The 22,648-nt window shown below is 41.1% G+C and overlaps 1 protein-coding gene and 1 long non-coding RNA gene across 3 annotated transcripts in view; one reads left to right on the top strand and one right to left on the bottom strand.

Annotated features, from left to right (window-relative positions):
• Nucleotides 1–22,648, top strand: part of LOC129169293 (short transient receptor potential channel 4-like) — a 29,534-nt gene that overhangs the window by 925 nt on the left and 5,961 nt on the right. Inside the window, exons 3-15 of one of the 2 annotated variants that reach the window (XM_054755585.1) lie at nt 4,105–4,337; nt 6,107–6,325; nt 9,005–9,145; nt 10,915–11,091; nt 11,184–11,384; nt 19,002–19,338; nt 19,442–19,581; nt 19,652–19,852; nt 19,932–20,053; nt 20,881–21,076; nt 21,144–21,338; nt 21,998–22,039; nt 22,373–22,462. In XM_054755585.1, the coding sequence (XP_054611560.1) occupies nt 4,179–4,337; nt 6,107–6,325; nt 9,005–9,145; nt 10,915–11,091; nt 11,184–11,384; nt 19,002–19,338; nt 19,442–19,581; nt 19,652–19,852; nt 19,932–20,053; nt 20,881–21,076; nt 21,144–21,338; nt 21,998–22,039; nt 22,373–22,462 (2,220 nt within the window). In that variant the 5' untranslated portion in view covers nt 4,105–4,178. The remainder of the gene's footprint in view (nt 1–4,104; nt 4,338–6,106; nt 6,326–9,004; nt 9,146–10,914; nt 11,092–11,183; nt 11,385–19,001; nt 19,339–19,441; nt 19,582–19,651; nt 19,853–19,931; nt 20,054–20,880; nt 21,077–21,143; nt 21,339–21,997; nt 22,040–22,372; nt 22,463–22,648) is intronic. The other variant, XM_054755586.1, reaches the window with a different exon arrangement.
• LOC129169294 (uncharacterized) lies at nt 5,129–22,623 on the bottom strand. Its single transcript, XR_008566402.1, has 4 exons — nt 22,177–22,623; nt 14,420–14,476; nt 6,450–6,522; nt 5,129–6,330 (listed from the first exon to the last, which is right to left on the bottom strand). It is a non-coding gene; the product is annotated as an uncharacterized LOC129169294 (long non-coding RNA).

The raw sequence follows: 22,648 nt of genomic DNA, 5'->3' as shown, positions 1-22,648 counted from the left end.
CATTCAGCCTGCTTTCTCTAAAATCTTGTTTCATATGGACATGTGTCCCTTAAGTCAATTCATGTTTATGCTGCTGGAAAAGGTCACTTTTTTAGTTTGAAATCACTTGCCAATGGTACAAAATACGATCTGAATCATGAGCCATCACTGCAACAACCATTTTGGAGGTTAATTACTCTGAGGAGATCAGAGTACAGAGATGCAGTAAGGAGAAAAATGGAATAAAGTGTGAGGAAAAAAAGACAAGAAATGACAGAGATATGAGTGGGTTACATCTGCATTTCAGGGGTGTCACTCTTGGCTTTTGCTAACCACTGTGAAAGAATATGAATGTATAAACAAATACATCATTATATTGTAATCGTTTTTTTTAACAAGTTGGATAAGTAGTTTTGAAGGAAAAACTGCAATTTGAAAAAGGCTTGGCAACAAAAATGTTTGCTTGTTGCATAGAAAAATGGCAAGAAAACACGACAAGCAACATGTTCTCCCAAAATGAAAAGAACTAGTGCATTTAGCAAGAATGATAAATAAGTGACAGCATGCCCCCGCGACCCTAATGAGGAGAAGCGGTATAGAAAATGGATGGATGGATGGATAAATAAGTGAGTCCATTGCCCATTTTGGCTTTCATTGAGTTTTACACCTGTGGTTTACATTGAAAAAATCCATTTGAGCAAGATATGATGATTTAGGAAATAAATAGATAATCTGTTCCAAGGATTTGAGCTTGTTAACCTTTAAATGCATGCTTAAGTAACATTTGAAGTGAATTAAGTTATATATCATATAATTGCCATCTAAGTCCACATATAAATTACACAAATACATAAAACTTAAAAACAGGACAGGGTTTTGACAATAATGTTTTTTGCGATTCTTTATTTCAGTAGTTCTGGTTGTACAGTCAAACCTCGGTTTTCGATTCTTTTGTCGTTGAAAATTTATGGTAAAAGTTTACCTCGGTTTTTGTACAATATACTGTAGCTCTTAACAAACTCGTCCATTTGCCCTGTACTCTATGGTTCCACAAAATCGAGTGCTGAACAATGCACCCTGTGTGTTGCTGACTCACTATCGGTGCATATTTATTGCGTGTGACTGCTAAATAACCCGCCATGGGACCAAAAAAAGATGCAAGTGCCAGCATTTTGATACAGAAGGTGAACGCTATTGAATTCAACCTCACCGGGATGTACGGGGAGTCTGCATCAACAACAACTTCCATCCATTCCTTACTTAAAATTATTCCTAGGGATGCACAATATTTATTTTCAAGCCAATATCTATTTTATATTTATTATTTTTTAATTTAGATGTAACTGTAGTTTGTTCCCACCGAGAGTTAAGAACGACTCGAACAAAGTTGGTTTTGACAAACTGTAGCAGTAGATTTGTCCTTACCAAATATCATGACATCACTACTATTAACAACACGTTAAAAAATTGTGGCTCAGAAGTACAAAGCACAGCTCCAAGAGGTTTAAAAGCTGACAAAAGTGGGTATCTTTAACGATGGTAAAGGGCTGGTCATCCAGAGCCATCTTTTCTATGATGAATTCGCAGATCACTGTAGCCCTCGGGTCATCTTTGGCAAACTTTTTTGAACATTTCGAATGCCGCGGCAGTAGGAACAAGCCCCGGGTGTCATAGCGATGCTGGCATTTCAGGTGGCTGATAAGGTTTGATGTGTTGAAGCGAAGGAAAGAGAAGTCACCACAGCTTGCGGCACGTCACCGTAAGGAGCGTTTTATTTGCTCACGCTAACCCACCTACAGCACAGTTTTGGGTAATCTTGCCTTATTGAAGCTTTTTTTTAAAACGTTCATCTGAGCTCTTTTTTAATGTTATCTGATTTATCGGCATCATGCCATAATTCCTCATATCAGCCCGATAATTATCAGTCCTAATACCCCTAATTATTTGACATTGTTTTCCGCATGTAAAACTATAATTATTCCCTATCAAATGTGTTTTTTGTTCATATTAATAACCAATATGAATTAGATTGACATTATATCCTATGGATAAAATTGCATTTTTCGTATATTTTTGTGGTGTTTGTCTAGCCTTGAGGAACCAATGAATGACAAAAACCGAGGTTCCACTGTATCTGGTTTTCACAATTTTTCCTCCTGATACACTCATGAAAATAAACACAGGAAAAAAATAAGTACATTTAAATCATTAAGGTGAATTTGTGTTGTATTCGGGCCACACGTTGGCCAATACAGGAACAGCCTGGAGATCGGGAAGACCTGGGTTCGATTCTCCCCTGGGCATTTCTGTGTGGAGTTTGCATGTTCTCCCCGTGTGCGCGTGGGTTTTCTCCGGGCACTCCGGCTTCCTCCCACATTCCCAAAAACATGCAGGTGAGGTTAATTGGCGACTCTAAATTGCCCATAGGTATGAATGTGAGTGTAAATGGTTGTTTGTCTATATGTGCCCTGCCACTGGCTGGCGACCAGTCCAGGGTGTACCCCGCCTGTCGCCCGAAGTCAGCTGGGATAGGCTCCAGCATGCCCCCGCGACCCTAATGAGGATGAAGCGGTATAGAAAATGGATGGATGGATGGATGGATGGATGTGTTATATTCATCTGCTTGCTTTATGGTTCTGGGTTTTGGGCCTTTTGGACCTTGAAATGTTTGGATTTTTTAAGGAAGTTCCAAATCTTTTGAGTTCACTGTTGAATTGTTGGTTTTGAGGGTCCTTGGTACTTTTAGTGGTATGATGTATTGTTACTGTACACTTGACTTTTACAGTTTCTGGAACATTTGTGTACTTCTTTGGAACCCAAAAAGGTACCATGTAATTAGGCTTGTATGGTACATTGCTAGTGTGCAGTGAACAAAAAGACGCAGAAATGGTGGACGCCTCACTGTTTTATGCTCCAACAGAACCCCACATACACAGAGAAAGTATGCAAAGACAAGAGGCATCACTCTGACTCAAGCTCAGGGACTAAAAATGTCACTTTGACGGTGTCATCTTGTGACCAATGTTTCACTTTGCTGCCTTTTAAGGCGATTGCAATGCACACTCACTCGTTTTCTTGGCTTCATTAATTACTTTGCTTTATGGCCAAATGAAATGCCGCCCCACCAACCCCCCAGCACCCACTGCCAAACGTTGCCTTCTTAGGACACTTTGCCACTGGACAGGGCAAAAAGTGCTGGAAGCATTCTGTCCCGTGGTCGCCAGGCAACTGCTAATGTAGCTGTTATCAATCAATTAGCTAGCTAACCACATTTGCTTTACTGTGACACCTTTACGACCTTTGCCCACATCTTTCTTAAGTGTGACACCCTCCAACCCCCCCCACTCCCCTGGTTGGCAGCGTCAATTAGCAGAAGGCTGCTGCGCTACTAGCTAACGTGAACAATAACAAAAGTATGACTATATATTATTAGAATAAACACAGCAATCATTAAAGTGTCTAGTGGTTTGAAATGTTGCTCAAATTTGGAACAATGAATAAATAACACTTAGCTTTTGATGTAGCAAGCAGCTAACAGCAGATGAAAAGCTTCATTTTCCAATCTATTCCACAGATCGGCCATCCAACGTGCTATCATCCATACACTATTTTAAAGTTAATCTCACTAAATCACCTCATTCTTAATTCTTTACAGAACATCTGTAAAGAATGTTTCTTGGATGGACTTCCTGTGCCACGTATTTTGAAAGTACTCGATAGAGCGAGACTTTTCATCTCTGCTACTTCAACCATCTTCTCATTCAAAATCAGTAGGTTTTTGTTGCTCATAGCCATGGCATAGTGGGCATGGATAGCATATGAGTTTGTTTTTTTCCATTTGGACTGTGGGGCATAGATAATTACGCTCCACAAATTCTGCGTAGCAACACACTGCCAGGCACAAATTCTATTTTTTGACAGTACCAGTCAAAATTATGGGGACACCTACTACATCTTGTTCATTCAAATCAGCATAACTTTGGCTATAACGCAGAGCACAAGTTTTAAAAGCATCTTCTTGCAGTCACCAGGCAACCACTAAAGCAACTGTCAATCAATTAGCAAGCTATTGATGTTAACTACACGGTGACATTTTTACAACCTTTTCCCCCTGTGCCTCCTCAGGGCGACGCCCTGCGGCCCGGCAGCGTCTGTTAGCATCTGTTAGCAGGTGTTAACAGCGGGGGAGGCCCGGGGTGATGTCACAGCTGTACTACCGGCGCTCAGACAGCTCGTCATACCGGGACCGCATCCCGCTGAGAATCGTCCGGGCCGAGTCTGAGCTGTCTGCGCTGGAGAAGGCGTACCTGGGCGCCGTGGAGAAGGGAGACTATGCCAGCGTCAAGCAGGCCCTGCAGGTGTGTCAGGCCTCATTAGTGCCGAGGTTTGATCAATACAGCGCTTTATTAAAGACAGCCGTTAGGGAACAACAGGAAAGACGACTTCGACTTTTACTGTAAGTGGCTCAGCAGAGCAGCAAGCAGCTGCTCCTAAGATGCCCTCAGTAGCCCCTTTTCCACCAACACCCCAGGAACTTTTATCACCAAGAACTGTGTTTTAGGGTAGCTGAGTTCTGTTGAAGTCACGAATTTGAACCAATCTTGACACTTTCACTTTCAATGTCAAAACAAGGCCTCCGCTGATATTTTGTACAGCATTGCTATGTAAGGAGTGATATATCCGTCAAAAGCCTGTTTTCCACCGTAGCAACTTTTTCAGGAACTTTTCTATTGAACAAGAGCCAGAACGCAACTGATTTTCAAAGCATGTATGACAAAAGTGTTTTTTTTTAGGGTGGGGAGCTCTCTTGACGTCAGAAATTTGAAGTAATCTTGGAACTTTTAATGTCGAAACAAGAGTATTACTGATTCTACTGATATTTTGTACAGTGTTGCTTTCTAAGGAGTGTTAAAACTCACTATCCCCTTTTCCACCGCAGGAAGTTTTCTATTGAGCAAGAGCAAGAACCCTGCTGATTTTTGAAGCATAGAGTCATGGCCAAAAATCTTGGCATGCCAAAGATGCCAATGTTTTTGGCCATGCCTGTATGGAATACAACCAAATCAGGCCAAAAACATTGGCATCTTTGGCATGCCAAGATTTTTGACCATGGCTGTATATGACCAAAAATGTTTTTAGGGCAGCCGAGGTCTCTTTAGGTCACAAATTTGAGCCAGTCTTGGAAGTTGTAATGTCAAAACAAAACCTTGACTGATTCTACAGATATTTTGTTTTGTAAGGAGTGATGCATCTGTCACTAGCCCCTTACTAGGGCTGTACTGATTCTACTGATATTTTGTTTTGTAAGGAGTGATGCATCTGTCACTAGCCCCTTACTAGAGCTTTACTGATTCTACTGATATTTTGTACAGTGTTGCTTTGTAAGGAGTGATAAAATTCACTAGCCCCTTTTCCACTGCAGGAACTTTTCTATTGAGCAAGAGCAAAAACCCTAGTGATTTTCAAAGCATGTACAAAGATGTTTTTAGGTGAGCTCAGCTCTGTTGAATTCACCGAATTGACCCAACGTTGGAGATTTTAATGCCAAAACAAACTGTTCTACAGATATTTTGTACAGCGGTGTTTTGTAAGGAGTGATACATCCACTTGCCCCTTTTCCACCAGAGGAACTTTTTTATTTGCCTGAGGTTTTCAAAAGTTCCGGGTAGTTTTGCTGGAGACGCAGCATGTATTTTCAAAATTACATGTAAATAGATTACTGCAGTAGAAAAGGGATTCGTGACAGATGTATCACTCCTTACAAAGCAAAGCTGTACTAATGTACATATCAGCTGAGGTGTTGTTTTGACTTTATAATTTCCAAGATTGGGTTAAATTTGTGACTTCAAGAGAGCTCAGCTACCTTAAACAGTAGGTTTCTTGCTCTTGCCCAATAGAAAAGTTCCTAAAAAAGTTCCTGCGGTGGAAAAGGAGCTAGTGACAGATGTATCACTCCTTTTAAAACAAAACTGTGCAAAGTACTGTATCTGTATTGTTTTGACAGTAAAAGTTCCAAGATTGGTCCAAATCTGTGCCTCCAGAGGGCTCAGCTACCCTAAAAAAATCTCTGGTCATACAGTGTATGCTTTGAAAATCAGTAAGGTTCTTGCTCTCCACGTGAATGCAGGAGGCGGAGATCTACTTCAAGATCAACATCAACTGCATCGACCCGCTGGGCCGCACGGCACTGCTCATTGCCATCGAGAATGAGAACCTGGAGATCATCGAGCTGCTGCTCGGCTTCAACGTGTATGTCGGTGACGCCCTGCTGCATGCCATCCGCAAGGAGGTGGTGGGTGCTGTGGAGCTGTTGCTCAACCACAAGAAGCCCAGCGGCGGTATGCAGGTGAGCTGAGGCAGGGGCGGCGGGAATCACACCGACGGAACACAAGTGACAGTTAATTAGAAGCTACTAATAGACTTCATTCAATGTTTGTTATCACTTCATGCCACACGTGTGCTGTACACACCTTCTTTGTCTCCAGTCCATCACCATCAGCAGAAGCATTGAGCTGAAACGTTGCAGATGTTCTTTTTGAAGCTCTGGAAAAGGAACAAAAGATGAAAACCAATGTGGAGACAAAAGGGAACATAAGCTGATTTGTGCAGTGGGGATGTGATGAAGCAGCCAAACGCTTGCCGGCTGTGTGATCTACCAGCCAGAACATTTCCTCTGGACTCGACTAAACAAGCTGTGTGTGCGTGTGCATGTGTGTTTGCATGCGTGCGACCAGAATACATCAACACGGCGCTGCCAAAGCTCATTGATTAGAGTCAACGTCTGTCTGGAAAAAGGCATCCAATCTGTCACCAGTGTCTTAGCTAATAAGGAATAGACTACGTTTGGACTTTGATGGACTTATCTTTGCAGACGCAAAGCATGCTGGGTTGTAACTCTTTAAAAACAGCCTTGTACGTTGGATGTCCAAAAAACCCTGTAGCTTTTTATGTTGCCCTTGTTTTTTAGCGTCAATTAAATACATTCCCTAAACACTTCATTATGCACACCTGAGGCATTTTATGTTTGGGCGCCCATTGGATTTTGTGGCATAAATTATTGTGCCCAACCAATTCTATCTAGCAACAAGCTGCCCTGCATAAGTTCACCTACATTGGCAGTGAAAAGTATGGGGACACCTTCCTATTTAATAGCATAAATAAGAAAGTGTCTCAAAACTTTAGCCGGGTGCTGTATGTTCCTAGCTAAAAATACATGCAAGGTTTTATGATGGATGACTAATTCATTTTGGTGTCTGTGTGACTTATAATATCGCCTTTGGAATTAAAAGGGTTCATCAGTTTTCCTGTGATGTGGTTAGTGGAGTACCAGTTTTTCCATTTCAAAGGGCCACTGGCTGTGATACATTTTATTGGAGGGAATATTTCCACTCAAAATTGGGTCATAAGAGAAAAAAAGTGGGATCCACTTTTCAGTTGTATTGTGCTCAGCTAAATAATGTGACGTTTGTATTGTGAGCATGTAGGTCAAAACTATATTGTGATGCAAACATTGCAAATGCAGTCTGGTAGTGTTTGGAGAAGCTTCAAGTTGTGTGCTTGTTCAGTGTCAGGATGTGAAATAAGCTCTTATCTGCAGCGTGCATTAAGCTTCTCTCTTGCTGCACACAATCTGATAAAAAAAAAGACCTTCTTATGATGTTAAGTGGTTTGTGCTCCTGCTGGACGTCGTGGGAATTGCAGTGCTGCTTTAGCCGCAGAGGTGTGAACTGCTCCTCCAACACCAGCTGTGATAAAGAAATCTATTTTTGAAGCACTTATCAAAACAAGACGACAGTGGCCGGCTGGACCTTTGAACCGCTTTCAATCGGCTCAGCGTTCTCTTCTCTGACACATTGTCTCTTAGAATTGAAAGAAGACGAGAAAAAGACAACAAGCTGGCTCCATCTAACAATGTGCGGGGCAATTCATTTGGTACACAAGCTAATAAGGTCCAATACACACGCTGGAGCAAAAAGTGTGCCTTTACACAGACAATTAGGTTGGCAGAGAGTAAGGCTGACTAATCAGAATCAGCACCAAAATGTACACTTTCAAAGGTGAAGACCTCCAGTATAAGCCTGAAATTTGTCATTAGGCCTCATGTATTATTCATTGAGGAAAAATAAGGAAACATGCCCTCAATGTAAACTGAAGTGGAAAATATGGGCTATGCAGCAGTTTTTTTTTTGCAACATACTGCTAAAAAACTAACTAAAAGCAAACATTGATGGAAAATGTTCATTAATGTCTGACCTGCCAACATCTACACACTTCGTACACGCGAGTTTAGTCTGCGAAACCTGGATTATGCTCCTGTGTTGAGGCACCAGTGTACACGACACCAGGCTCGCTCATATCCGCTCTTGCAAACGCTCTTGCATAAATAGCGTGACGTACACCTCCCCCAAAAATCGAGTGCCAAGGCTGTGATCGGTTGGCTTGTAGTACATTATGCCTTGTGTGTATACGACTCCTTCAGAGGGCATACAGCCCACCTCCACGAACGCTTTCCTCCGATTTCGGATCAACATGTGCAATAAAAATGAGTGTTGTAACGCATGGATTACTTCCAGCTGCAGTAACGCTCCCCTTCTCCCTTTAATTACCATAGTTGACTTACTACCAAGGAAACTGACGTCACGTCACACGCTTCACCCTGACAAAGAGCTACATAAAAGCAGGGGTGTAAGTGTGGCCCAGTGGACATAGGGGGCAAGAGTACTTACTAAATATCTTCAAGTTTGGCAGGTCTGTAATGTGCTTGTACAACTGTTGTACATCATACTGAGAGCTGTTTCTAATGTTTTGTAGCGACACGAGAGGTTGAAAATATTAGAAAAAGCTCTCAGTATGATACAGTACAGTTGTACAAGCACAACAATAAACATATTGTTAAAGACCTCTCTGAAAGAAATCTATTTTTGAATTATTGCATTTGAAAACATTATTAGCATTAGATTTTGTCCCTAAAAAAAGTGGTCAGCGAGTACACGTGTAATATTAAGAATTCATGTCACCCCCAAAGGTTCCCCCCATCTTACTGGACAAGCAGTTCTCCGACTTCACCCCCGACATCACACCCATCATCCTGGCGGCGCACACCAACAACTACGAAATCATCAAGCTTCTGGTGCAGAAAGGCGTGTCCATGCCGCAGCCGCACGAGGTAGGCCCGGCGGTCTGACCAAACCCGACTCAGCACTTTGGCCACATTTGGTCCAATATATCTCACATCTACGTCTGAGTGTGATTTAGCAACGTGCAGCATTCCCATGATTCAATGATACGGTCAAAGGGTGTAAAGCTTGCTGACTCGCACCGGATTTCCTTCATCAGTCAACAGTAGCTATGAATAATATTTCTACTCTATATATTTCATGTATGTGCAGTACTGTGGTCAGCAAGGAAGAACTACTTCAAATATGTGGAAGCATAATATGCAGTAAGTTGTGCTAAAGTGCAGAAAAATGACATTTCCTTCGCCGTTTATGAAAACATCGACGCAATGGAAAATTGTCTTTGATGCTTACAAAAATACTATGTCTTTGATGTTTACGAAAACACGTACATGAGGTTTGCCAAAAACAACAGACTTTGTTGTTTAAAAAAATGTTCATCGAAAACATTTCCTTTGACATTTACGAAATATCTACACTAGGTAAGTCAAAGACTAAATTATCTTAATTGTCTGATGTTTATGAAAAACGTACATTTAATTTGTCACAATGCCTCGGAAAATTGTCTTTGATATTTACAAAATTATTTACGCTAGATATGTCCAAATTTAAATTTCCTTTGTTATTTACAAAACACGTACATGAGGTTTGCCAAAAACAACACTGACTTTGGTGTTTGAAAATATGTAGTTTAGTTCATCAAAAACATTTTTACGAAATATCTATGCTAGGTAAGTCAAAGACTAAATTATCTTAATTGTCTGATGTTTATGAAAAACGTACATTTAATTTGTCAAAATGCCTCGGAAAAATGTCTTTGATATTTACAAAATTATTTACACTAGATATGTCAAAATTTAAATTTCCTTTGTTATTTACAAAACACGTTCATGAGGTTTGCCAAAACCAGCACTGACTTTGGTGTTTACAAAAATATGTACATTTAGTTCATCAAAACATTTCCTTACACTAGATAAGTCAAAGACTAAGTTGCCTTGTCTGTTTCCAAAAAACATCAATTTGTCAAAATGAATCAGAAATGCAAAATTGTCTTTGATGTTTACGAAAGTATCTCCACAAGATATGCCAAAATTTAAATTTCCTTGGATCTTTACGAAAAACATTAGGGTTTTCCGAAAACAACATTGTCTTTGATGTTTACGAAATAAGACCATTAAACATTCCTTCGATAATTATGAAAACATTGACATTAAGGTTTGTCAGAAATGCTAAGTTGTCTGTGATGTTTCCATGACTAGCATGTAGCTACGTTTGGGTCTTCAAAATTTCAACTTTGTCGGAAATGCAAAATTGTCTTTGATGTTTATGAAAACATCTACAGCTGGTGCAGCTGTGTGATACGTTGGCAAACCTCACTCCTTGACACCTAAAGAGTCGCGCTGGAAGTTGAGTTGGATAGCTCGACGGCTAGTGTTCTCGACTCTGGTTCGAGCCCAGGGCGGAATGACCCTGGTCGAACGAGGTGGGTAACACGAAAGGCCAATCAAAAAGTTGTCATTGATGTTTTCGAATAACGCTTGGTCAGTCAAAAACAAAATTCCCTTTGATTACGAAACATGTACAAAAACCACCGAAACCATCTACACTGTCTTTGATGTTTACACATTTAAGTTCGTCAAGAACTAAATTTGCTTTAATGTTTACAGAAACACGCACATGCCGCCTCCAACTTACACCCCGCACAGCTTAGATTCTCATCACAATGTCTGTGTATGCGTGTGTGTGTGTGTTGCTGCAGGTGCGCTGCAACTGTGTTGAGTGTGTGTCAAGTTCCGACGTCGACAGTCTGCGACACTCGCGTTCTCGCCTCAATATCTACAAGGCGCTATCCAGCCCTTCGCTCATTGCCCTCTCCAGCGAGGACCCCTTCCTCACGGCCTTCAGGCTCAGCTGGGAGCTGCAGGAGCTCAGCAAGGTGAAGAGCATCTGAAAGCTGTCCTCCAGTCTCATGGTGGAGCTGCTTGAATATATAGACAGCTTATAACTATGTCATTTGTGCACTTTCAGGTGGAGAACGAGTTCAAATCAGAGTATGAGGAGCTGTCTCAGCAGTGTAAGCAGTTTGCCAAAGACCTCCTAGATCAGACCAGAAGTTCCCGAGAGCTGGAGATGATCCTCAACTACAGAGATGACGTCAATCTGCTGGAGGAGGAGGGCAACGGCGACCTGGCAAGGCTCAAATTAGCCATCAAGTACCACCAAAAAGAGGTAAGTTTGTGACATTTATCATTCACAACCTCATGGCATCACATAACCAATGAGGCTGCATGCTCACAAATGCAAAATCTCATAGCCTCATGACCGTCACATCACACCCTCATACCTCATGTTGTCATAATCTCACATTTCATAACCTCACAAAGTCATATGTTTATGACCTCATATCCATATCCATAAAATATCATAAACAGACAGTATCATAACCTCAAAAACTCATGATTTCAAAGACTCAAACTCATAACATCATATCTCATGATCTCAGGGGAACGTGTCCTTACATCATAAATTCATGATCTCATAACCTCATAATAGATCAACCTCAAAGGCTCATAATATAGCCTCATGATTTACGTAACCTCATGACATCATACTCTCATAGCCTCAAGTCGTCTTAACTTCATAATACCACAGCCTCGTTAAATTGTAACCTCCCACACTGTAACCTCATGATGCCATAAAACAATCTCATAATCTCAAAGTATAATACTACTATGATTTCACAACTTTATATCGTCATAACATCAGACAACCTCATATAACAACTCTTTATGAGCTGTTTTCATCACCTCATATCATAACATAACAATCCACACAGTATAACCCCAACCCCACGTAACATAACCTCATAATCTCGTTACACTCATGCCATCATAACCTCAGGTCCTTATAATGGAATAAAATGAAGGAATTCAAGTGCTCTCACTGCCGACTGAAAGCTTCATAATCACGTTGACTTTTTTTCGAGGCTGCTGCTGGTCAAGTTAATGAGAAATGACAAGATGATTAGGTGTTAATTATTCTCGCTAATTAGTCTCTCCTGCGTGATGTTAGCATGTCAATCAAGTGGGCTGTTTAATTAAGCGTCATTCCATCACACCTGGACTTTGACGGGTTACCTGAGAACCAGCCTGGCTTGTCACATGATTAAAAAAAGCCACCTTGTCACATGATAAAAAGTCATTGTGTTGTGTGCGTGTGGTGTCAATGAGTGCAGGTGTGAGTGATGTGAGCCCCCTCCCTGAAAGCCCCAATGATCTCAGCGCACCTCAAATGAGAATTTTCGGTGTAGTTGAGCGAAAAACGAGCCACGCGATGATAAAACTGGATAGTGGAAGTCTGTTTGAGATTTGCTCTGTGAGGAATGACCCCATGGCTCGGAGGGTTCTGGGTGATTTCAGCAAGAGCTCATGTTAACAGCTTTCTGTCTGTGCTGCCATGTCTAATCAACACTTACCTATCTTATATAACGCTGTCCTGAATAGAAGAATAGAGGTGTCGCTGTGAGTCACGAATGGGGCATCGTTTGAATTTGAACGATTCCGGTTCCGATTCCTCTTTTCAATGCCGGTTCCTAACTATTCTCGATTCCTATGCTTTTTAGAGGCAGGGTCATAAAACGGTTTAAATGAGGGCACTAACCAGAGTTCTTTTTGGATCAAATGACTGAACTTCTCCATGAATTGGTTAATGATATGAACTTTTTATTAACGTCACTATGAATTTCTTACAGGACTATTTTCAACCATGCAGTACATACTGTAAATTTCAAACCATTCACCTTGAATATAAATTGAATTTTTTTTTTACAGGAATACAATTTCAAAAAAGATGTTTACTTTTGAAAAGTAGTATACTTTGTTTGTTGCCTCAATGTTGATGTCAGGTATTTTTTATGACACCCTTACTATGTTAACACAACTAAACAGGATATAGCCCAAAGCGTTGTTATTGTGAAGGCCAGAAGTGTGTTGTGTGAGTTGAGAGGGTCCCTTGACTGAGAATGACACAGAGACTTACTGTGCAAATGATAACCTTCCCTAGCCGTAGCCGTAGCTCCTGTCCTTTATGTACTCTGACCTTCCACATCAGCTAGCATCCTGAAGCCCTCGGGTACATTGGTATGAAACAGACCTCATTTTTTTGTTTAACTTCCCTGATATTGACTGCTTAGAGGAAGTCCGATGTGGTGCATCGAGCTACCGTACTTTGTCATTTGTACACCATGAATGTGTGAACATTAATCATGTTGGTCACGCACCCTCGTTTGCAGGATATCATTGTGTTGCAAATGTTGCTCTGAGCTGACCGCGCTTATCTATGAAGTTATGCCAGACGTTTTTCTTCTTTGGTGTTTGCGGCTATTTCTTCTAGTCAGCGAAGTGGGCATCGAACCTAGGAATCAAAATAAAAACATTTGAAAGATACCGGGAGAATCGGAATGTTAGTCCCGGTTCCCATCGATGCTCGAGATTCGATGCCCAACCCAATTTATGACAAGGTCATTTCTGAACTTCTAAAAAACACTCAAACTTTGGATAAGCAGGCTGAATTGATTTGGCCATTTGATCAAGCTAATATCCTTATTGTACCGCGGTTATGTTGTGTCTCGAAGCAGGAGGATATCCTCAATTTGCAGTTCTGTTCTTACCACGCATTGTACGTTGATTTTTGGTGTAAGTCGGAATTTATACCTCAATTGAGGGAGGTCAGATTATCAATATTTTATTACATTATGCCTTTTGCTCTATTTTTAAATTATTATTTATTTCTACAATGTGTCGTGGCCCAATAAAAAATAAATTGCTGCTGGGCCGCAATTTGGACACTTAAGGGTGTCCACATTGAGTGTCCAGTGATGTGCCACTGTTACAGTATACAGTATATGTACTGTATGTACAGCACAGAGTGGTGTAAAATGAATGGAGTGAGGCGCCCTAGGTTAGCTAACTTAGTGTGTTAACATTATTAGTGTTTGTTACATGTTTACGTGCTCATTTTTTTTATTATTTGTTTATTTTCTTACACTTGACTTGTAGTCTTTGTATAGGAAAGAATTTAGCTCTGAGCCTCAGGTTCCATTGACTTTCTGTTCCATCTGTACATTCCACAGTGGAAACACTTTCACTTTCAGTATTTTGGGGCATCTAAAATGTATACCAATAAAAATGGAGTATTCATCAGTACTTGTTTGTTAAGATTTGTAATTATTGATCAAGAAAATGTCTTCCCAAAGACCGTTGTACCTGCAGGCCTGCATGCACATGTGCACTGTGCAGAGTGCTGTCCGGGTGGGGTGGAGTCTGAGGAGCAAAAAGGGAGCAAAGTGAGCAGTCAAGCATCAGAACACACAGTAGATAAGATCAGCATTAAAGCGCACATTAACTCCTTGCCCCCCCTCTCCCTGGGGGCCCTCAGCAGGATTACTTTCATTTGCACTTGATCTAAAGCAGTGCATCATGGTGCATGAAGATGTACAGTCTTACTGTGGCAAATGCGCTTCTTCTTATTTAAGAAAACGAGAAGGTGGAAGCTTGACGATTGTTTGTGGTTCCGCTTTGATTGCGCTTACTTTTCCACCTACACTATTTTTACACTTTTCCCTAGGGTCGCCCCTGACCAAACTGGGGCCCCAAGCAGATTTCAAATGCCACAGTTTTTGTATGATTCAGTTTTCAATGAAAGTTTTTGCCAAAATGTTGTCTCTGTTATCGATGACTGTCTTGGTTAGGACGCAGTATTTTGTGTAACAAACTGTTGTATTTTGATACATTGAATCTTGTGGTATTTCTAAAGATGTGGACATACTTCTACCAGCATTGCTTGTTTATTCAGCCATCTTGGATCACACACCCAACACCAAATCTGGCGATGCTCTACACAATACTGCAGTATCCTGAAAGGCAGTGGTTCCCCAACTTGTCACAGTCGTGTACCCCTTCAGACATTTGACCTGAAGCCATTTATGCTCTACTCCTGCACTCTTAAAAACCATGAAATTTATATGAATTAACTTGAAATTCTTTGTCAAAAATGTTTATTTTGCATAGTCAAATTTTGATAGTTTCTCATGCGTACTGCTAAATAAGTCATCGTCGTACATATCGTCCTACGTATATATCTTTTACCCACAGCATTTCTGTATGTGGAATCAAATTGGGGAATGGACTGAGCAAGGAACTCAAACAAAGCACCAAGATGAGCAATTTCAAGAAACAATACAAACAGTTGATGTTTGCAAAATACAAGGAAGAAGTGTTTTGGACCACTGTGTACAAAATGCTATGTCTTATCACTGCAACACTCCTTACTCTTCATTCTTGTGGGTCAGTACTCACCTATTATTACAACTAAGTTCAGTTATGTCTTTAAACTGATTATTATTAATTTACTATTATACTACTTATGTGATTAATTTTTATTATGATTGAAGAAAAACCTTGACAATTATATTACTACATTGTGACATTACCTTATCATTTTCCATTGTATCATTTTCCCATGTATCAACTGGTAAAGACCACATTGGAATACAGGAAGTGAATAAATGCAATTGATGTGAAATGGACGCGGGGTAGGATTAAATAAGCTTTGCTTCTTCCTACTCCTTTTGGACATGTGGAGCTACAAAATGAGCAATGTGATGTATTCTATTGTACTGCTTTTTGTTAAGGGGAAAGCACACAAGAGTTAATTAAAAAAGTAACAGATGAAATGGCCATATTAAAAATAGATTATCCTTGAACCTCAGTAAAACTAAAATTAATGCTATTTGGTAATAGCAGAAAGGACATGCACGCGCAAATACAAATTGATGGTGTGGACATTGAAAGGGTGAACGAAAATATATTTTTGGGGATCATAATAGATGAAAAAATGAGCTGGAAATCTCACATTAAAAATATACAACATAAGGTGGCAAGAAATACTTCAATATAGAAATAAGCAAAATGTATTCTTGATCAAAAATCACTCCATACTCGTTACTGCTCTCTGGTATAACCATATCTAACTTATTGTGTGGCAATATGGGTAATAACGATAAAAGCAATCTTCACTCGCTAAATGTACTACAAAAAAGATCAGTTAGGATAATCCATAATGCCGCGTATAGAGAACATACAAATCCTGTATTTCTAAAATCACAAATATTACACTTTGCCGAGTTTCAAACAGCTAAAATTATACATAAAGCAAACAATAACCTGCTACCCAAAAATGTGATACAATACTTTTCTACAAGAGAGGAGAAATATGATCTACAGGAAAACTCAACTTAAAACACTTATACACGAGAGCAACGCTAAAAACCCACAGCATTTCAGTATGTGGAATTTAATTATGTAACGGATTGAGTAAGGAACTCAAACAAAGCATCGAGATGAGCAAATTCAAGAAAAAATACAATCAGTTGATGTTTGCAAAATACAAGGAAGAAGAGTCTTATATTTGTTATGTTTATATTTATTTATTATTATTTATTTATTATCATATTCATTATTATTATACTGTATATGATTATTATTTATTATGATTGTCTAGTCTGATGTTGGGATCCTTCCAATTTAATGGGTTGAATTTGAGCTTCACGTTTTTTTTTTTCACTCGCCATCATTTACTATGATTTAAGTCTGCATATTAATTTGATACCAAATTGAATGGGAAAGTTTAACAAACATGATAAAGCAGTATCCGAAGTACAGAAATTAGGGCTGTCAATTGATTAAAATATTTAATGGCAATTAATCACATTGCTCCATAGTTAACTCATAATAAATCTCAATTAATCACAGACAGAAATAAGTTTATATCTATAATAGGTAGCGATGTAAATCTCTTTGTGGTAAAAGATTCGATACGCATCTAGATACACGGGTTAAGATTCAAAAACAATATACTTTAAAAACAGAAGAATTTGATACAGTGTACAAACGATTCGATTCGATACGATTCAACAGTTACAGTACATTTGTCAATGGAGACATTAGGCTTACATTATAAAACAAAAAAGCCAATTCTATAAAAGTGGCCGTCTTAGAGTATTTTCAGATCTGTAAAAGTGCACATCCATCACAGCCAAGCATGCTGGAAGGCACAGGTTCCTAACCACCGGGCCGTGGGAACCATTCAGGCACAATGATAAAAAAGAAACACTGAAAAAATGGTGTTCATAAAGTGATGATGTAGCTCCATACCTTTATCTTTGACCCATTTCTTCGCGTTCTTCATTTCTCTTCTTTCTAAAATGTGCACCAGATGGCTTTGACGTTCTCTTGCCATATTTTGTTGACACAAATGACAATTAATCGTCATCCCCCACCATCACCCAACAAGCAGTCAAGGCTAGACCAACTTATATTGACTCACAATTCCCTGCTTTTTATTTCACATTTTCGGAGTGAAATAACATATGTTTGAGACTCTTGCTCTCTAATATAATTAATATTATATAATATTATGATTAAAATACATTTAGTTTTTTAACAATTACTGTTTTTTTTACCTTGTAATTAACCTGAGGGCTGAGGGCTGAGGCCTAGCAGTGAACTCACCAGCCTCACCCCCCTCACTACAGGCTTTGGTTTTATCCATGTCACGGAAGATGCCGCCCTGGGAAATTGCCCATATGGCCCATAGCTTGAACCGCCACTGAGTGTAGGCATGTCATATACAAGTATATAAAGTACGTAACTTTCACTCACATGCATTTAATGCACATTTACTGGTTCCCAGACAAGCATGAGGTCGCAATGGATGAGAAAACAGGATTATGCAAAAAAGTACAAAATATGTAAATAATTGATAAAGTACATGAAACACCATTATTAAAAATATATGCCCACTGTGAGTGTTTGTACTCTAGAAGTTTCCTCAGTACTAGTTGCACACAGGATATCACACATGTGATGTCACAAATACAAATATTGTTTGTAACTCCACCTCCTTGTTAGGTTTTCAAGCTGTTCCTGTCATTTACTTCTGGTACTGAAAGTATCAAAATATGCAAAAATGACTTGAATTGTTTTGTACCTGGCAGACAGCTAAACTAATGAAACTAACATGAAAGAGCAGACTGAACATTATTTTCGTTGCCCTTTTACAAGTAAAAGTTAATTAAAAGACTCAGCTGGCGTCAACGTGGGCGAGCTTCAGAACCTTAGTAGCACTTCACTCTTCTGCTGTTCCTTTTTATACTTTTTCCTCTCTTTACTTTTTGTCTTTATACGGCATTTTGAAGTCTGGAAATGTGACTCATTCTACTCGGGATCACACACACACACACAAATTAGGATCCCTTGTTGCCATGGTAACAGAGCTGCAGAGTTGGCACCCAACGATGCAGGTCGACGCGGTGGCTCAGATCTTGTGGCTCGATGTGATACTTTGCATTGTGTGTTTCTGTATGTGTGTGTGCATGTTTGCACACGTTTAGTACAACTTCCCGTAGAGCGCAGACTCATACCAAGGCCGTACCATCATAAACCAGTCAGTCCGAGTTGTATGATGATGTGCCGCGTGCTACTTTTCCATTCCAGGCCTGATGGTGGCAGTATGACAATAAACAGCAGTGTTTTCCAGTGCGGCTCCATCTGGTGGCCCCAATACAAGCTAACTAGCTAACTGTAACTGTAAGCTTGTGAATATTCTCACTGCATTGAATCGATCGCAACTGGACTTTTCAGGTTGTAACTGTAAGGTTTTGAGGAAATTCTTTATGTGGTTTTTGCATAATCCTGCTAACTGGCTAACTCACGGTTTCAAAACAAATCTTCTAGCCTTGCACAAAAGACAACGATAATTCAACATGTCCTGAACTTTTCTCGTCAGTTTGTAGCCCAGCCAAACTGCCAGCAGCTTCTGGCGTCACGCTGGTACGATGAGTTCCCCGGCTGGAGGCGGCGCCACTGGGCGGGCAAGTTCATCACCTGTGTCTTCATTGGCCTCCTCTACCCGGCGTTCGCCGTCTGCTACCTCATCGCCCCCAAGAGTCGCTACGGGCTCTTCATCCGCAAGCCCTTCATCAAGTTCATCTGCCACACGGCGTCCTACCTGACCTTCCTCTTCCTGCTGCTGCTCGCCTCGCAGCACATCGTCACCACCGAGCAGGACCGTCAGGGGCCGGCGCCCACCACTGTGGAGTGGATGATCCTGCCCTGGGTGCTGGGTGAGTGTCGGTTTGGACTTGTGGAGGTTCAGAACATGCTAGCCCAGTTTCATGGAGATTCCTGTCAGGTCGACTGTGTTTTAGCTTGTCTCTCTGTTTCAAGGTTTCATCTGGGCTGAGATCAAGCAAATGTGGGATGGAGGTTTCCAAGACTACGTCCATGACTGGTGGAACCTGATGGACTTTGTCATGAACTCTCTGTACCTGGCCACCATCTCGCTCAAGATTGTCGCCTACACCAAGGTAAGCTGCTGTCTTGAGAAAGGATTCTTTCCTCTCACATTGGTTGATTTCTTCTTGATTCGTTTTTCAGTACAGTGGCAGTAAACCCAGGAACCAGTGGGAGATGTGGCACCCGACACTCGTAGCGGAGGCCGTCTTTGCCATTGCGAACATCTTCAGCTCCCTTCGTCTCATTTCACTCTTCACCGCCAACTCCCACCTGGGACCCCTGCAGATCTCTCTGGGAAGGATGCTGCTGGACATCCTCAAGTTTCTCTTCATCTACTGCCTGGTAACACCACTAACACTTACGGAGCAGGAGCTCCTGAAGACACATCAAACTTGAAGTAATATCATCTGTCGTCCTGCAGGTCCTGTTGGCCTTTGCTAACGGCCTGAACCAGCTCTACTTCTACTACGAGACCAAAGCCTCCAACGAGAGGGGCAAGTGTAAGGGCATCCGATGCGTGGAGCAGAATAACGCCTTCTCCACGTGAGTGTGCACGTGCTTCTGGTGTAATGGTGTGGAAGTGATGCGGCACAAGGTGTGAAAGCTGTTAAAACATATTGGGGGGGGTCACTTTGGAGAGGAAGGAGCATCCAAAATTCATTCAGAGCCACCTGAAACTCCCTTTCAAATACAAACTATGGACAATAGTATTGGACACACCACCATTTTAATTAATGAGAGGTTGGATGTGAGTCTTTAGTTGTCCTTGAATCTTAGCAAGGCATTTTGGATGATTGTATGTTTAACCTGCCTGGTTCAGCCATGCCCAGGGTCTGCAGATGGCATTTAGCCATCAAGCTAAATGCCCAAGCTGTCAAATGCCCAACACTGCAACTCTTAAGGCGTCGGGGAGTGATGTTTACCGAAGTACTTACTTCGTGGGAACACTTTGGAGAAGGTTTTTTTTTGTATTTCCAGTGCACAAAACATGATTCATATAGAAAAACTGGGGGAACCTGACCCGGACATGATTTGAACGCGCAACCTTCTGATCTGGAGTTAGACGAGCTCCCATTGCTCCACATGGACCTTGTCAGAGGTATCTTTGATTATTGTGGACCCTACTGCATAAGGCATAGTTACATCTTGACCATGAAGTCCATCGAACTTGAGCAGAGATAGCTCTCTCTCTGGTCCAACATCCATGACATCTGACTTTATGGACACAGTCACACTCCTAAATCTAGTAAAAAATCTTCCCAGAAGAGTTGAAGCTGTTATTGCTGCAAATACTCTTCAGGTTTTTTGTTAATTCAGTTGCTGACAGACAAACAAACATGACGGACGCAGTAACGCTTGTCCTTCCTCAGGTTGTTTGAGACCTTGCAGTCTCTCTTCTGGTCCATCTTCGGTCTGATCAGCCTCTATGTCACCAACGTGGACGCAGACCACCAGTTCACAGAATTCGTGGGGGCCACCATGTTTGGCACGTACAACATAATCTCCCTGGTGGTGCTACTTAACATGCTCATCGCCATGATGAACAACTCCTACCAGCACATTGCGGTGAGAACGCAGCACAAATCCACTAAATCCAGACTGAATAAAACCCTCCTGTGCTCTTCGCCTGTAGGATCACGCTGACATTGAGTGGAAGTTTGCCAGAACAAAGTTGTGGATGAGCTACTTTGAGGAGGGGGCCACCCTGCCGCCTCCCTTCAACATCATTCCCAGTCCGAAGACCTTCTGGTACCTCATGTGCTGGATCAGGACACAAGTTTGTCACAGGAGCAGCTCCACCAGACACGACACCATTGGGACACTCGGAGTGAGTTACTATCTAAGCAAGAAACTTGTTACTGTTCAGTGTCAAATGCAAGAATCCTATTCATTTTTAAAATATATTTATAATAGCTCACTTCTCAGCGCAGCTCTTCTTGTCAATATTTTCAGACTACTGTAGGTCCTGACCTTTAACCAAGAAACCTATTTATTTAGACCAATACGACAACCTAGGTGGCCAAACCAGCTCAATTTTAGCTTAGATACTGTAGATGCCAGTCACCATTTTCAGCCTCAATATTCAGAATCGTTTTATCAAAGCACGAAACCTATTGATGTTGACTGATATGACCACCCAGGTGGCCAAACTAGCTAAACTTTAGCTTATATGCTACAGCAGGTGCATGTTCCGAGCCTGCACTCTGCGAGTCACCATATTCAACCTAAGTGTCATCCTGTCAAAGCAAGAACCCTATTGATTTTGACTGCTACAACCACTTACTTGGCCGAGCTAGCTAAACTTTAGCTTAGATACTGCAGGTACGTGTTCCTAACGTGTGCTCTGTTAGTCACCATTTTCAGTCTAAACTTCCAGGAATTGTTTTATCAAAACAATTCTTAATTGATATTTTAGGTGTTGCATGCACATTTTCCTATTTACTTTGATAGGAAGAAAATGTGTTTTGTCTGTTGTCTTCTGTGCAGAGGCGAGCTGCAGAGAACCTGAGAATAAACCATCAGTACCAGGCAAGACCCGCCTCTTTATGTGTGTATGCGTGTGTTACAAACATAGCATTTCTATACTTGTTCATTTCCATCTGCTGATAGAAGACATTAGCGGTGAGTCATAGAAGAGTCATTGGAGTGTGTGTTTTGTGACTTACTATTTGTTCACCTCAGCGGGGGGGTTGGGTGTTGTGTGAGTGGGGGTGGGGCGCGGGGTGGGAGTATTCTCGAAGTGCGCTTCCTTTTTGAGTCGCCGCTTGCCATTTGTCTCCCGCCTAACGGGCCGTGACTCCTCGATGGAGACGCCAGTGGAAGGTGTGCTGATGGCCTCTTTGATGGATGAACTGTACACAGGAGGTGCTGAGGAACCTGGTGAAGCGCTACGTGGCCGCCATGATCAGAGACGCCAAGACGGAGGAAGGCCTGACTGAAGATAATTTCAAGGTAGACAAGAACATGAACAACAATATTATGACAAATACATGCTGAAGCTCCCATACTGTAGTATTTTGCTGGAATGTAGACAGTTTAAAAGTGATTTAGTAAATTCTACTCTGTGTGTGTGTAACTTTAATCCTAATGAGCTGTATTTGTCTCTGACAGAATGTGTGTCTCCAAGAAGCGCTATTG

The sequence above is a fragment of the Dunckerocampus dactyliophorus genome, chromosome 16 (assembly GCF_027744805.1).
Source record: "Dunckerocampus dactyliophorus isolate RoL2022-P2 chromosome 16, RoL_Ddac_1.1, whole genome shotgun sequence".
Classification (NCBI taxonomy): Eukaryota; Metazoa; Chordata; class Actinopteri; order Syngnathiformes; family Syngnathidae; genus Dunckerocampus; species Dunckerocampus dactyliophorus.
Note: the sequence above shows the minus strand (reverse complement) of the source record. Positions and strands in the feature narration are given on the sequence as shown.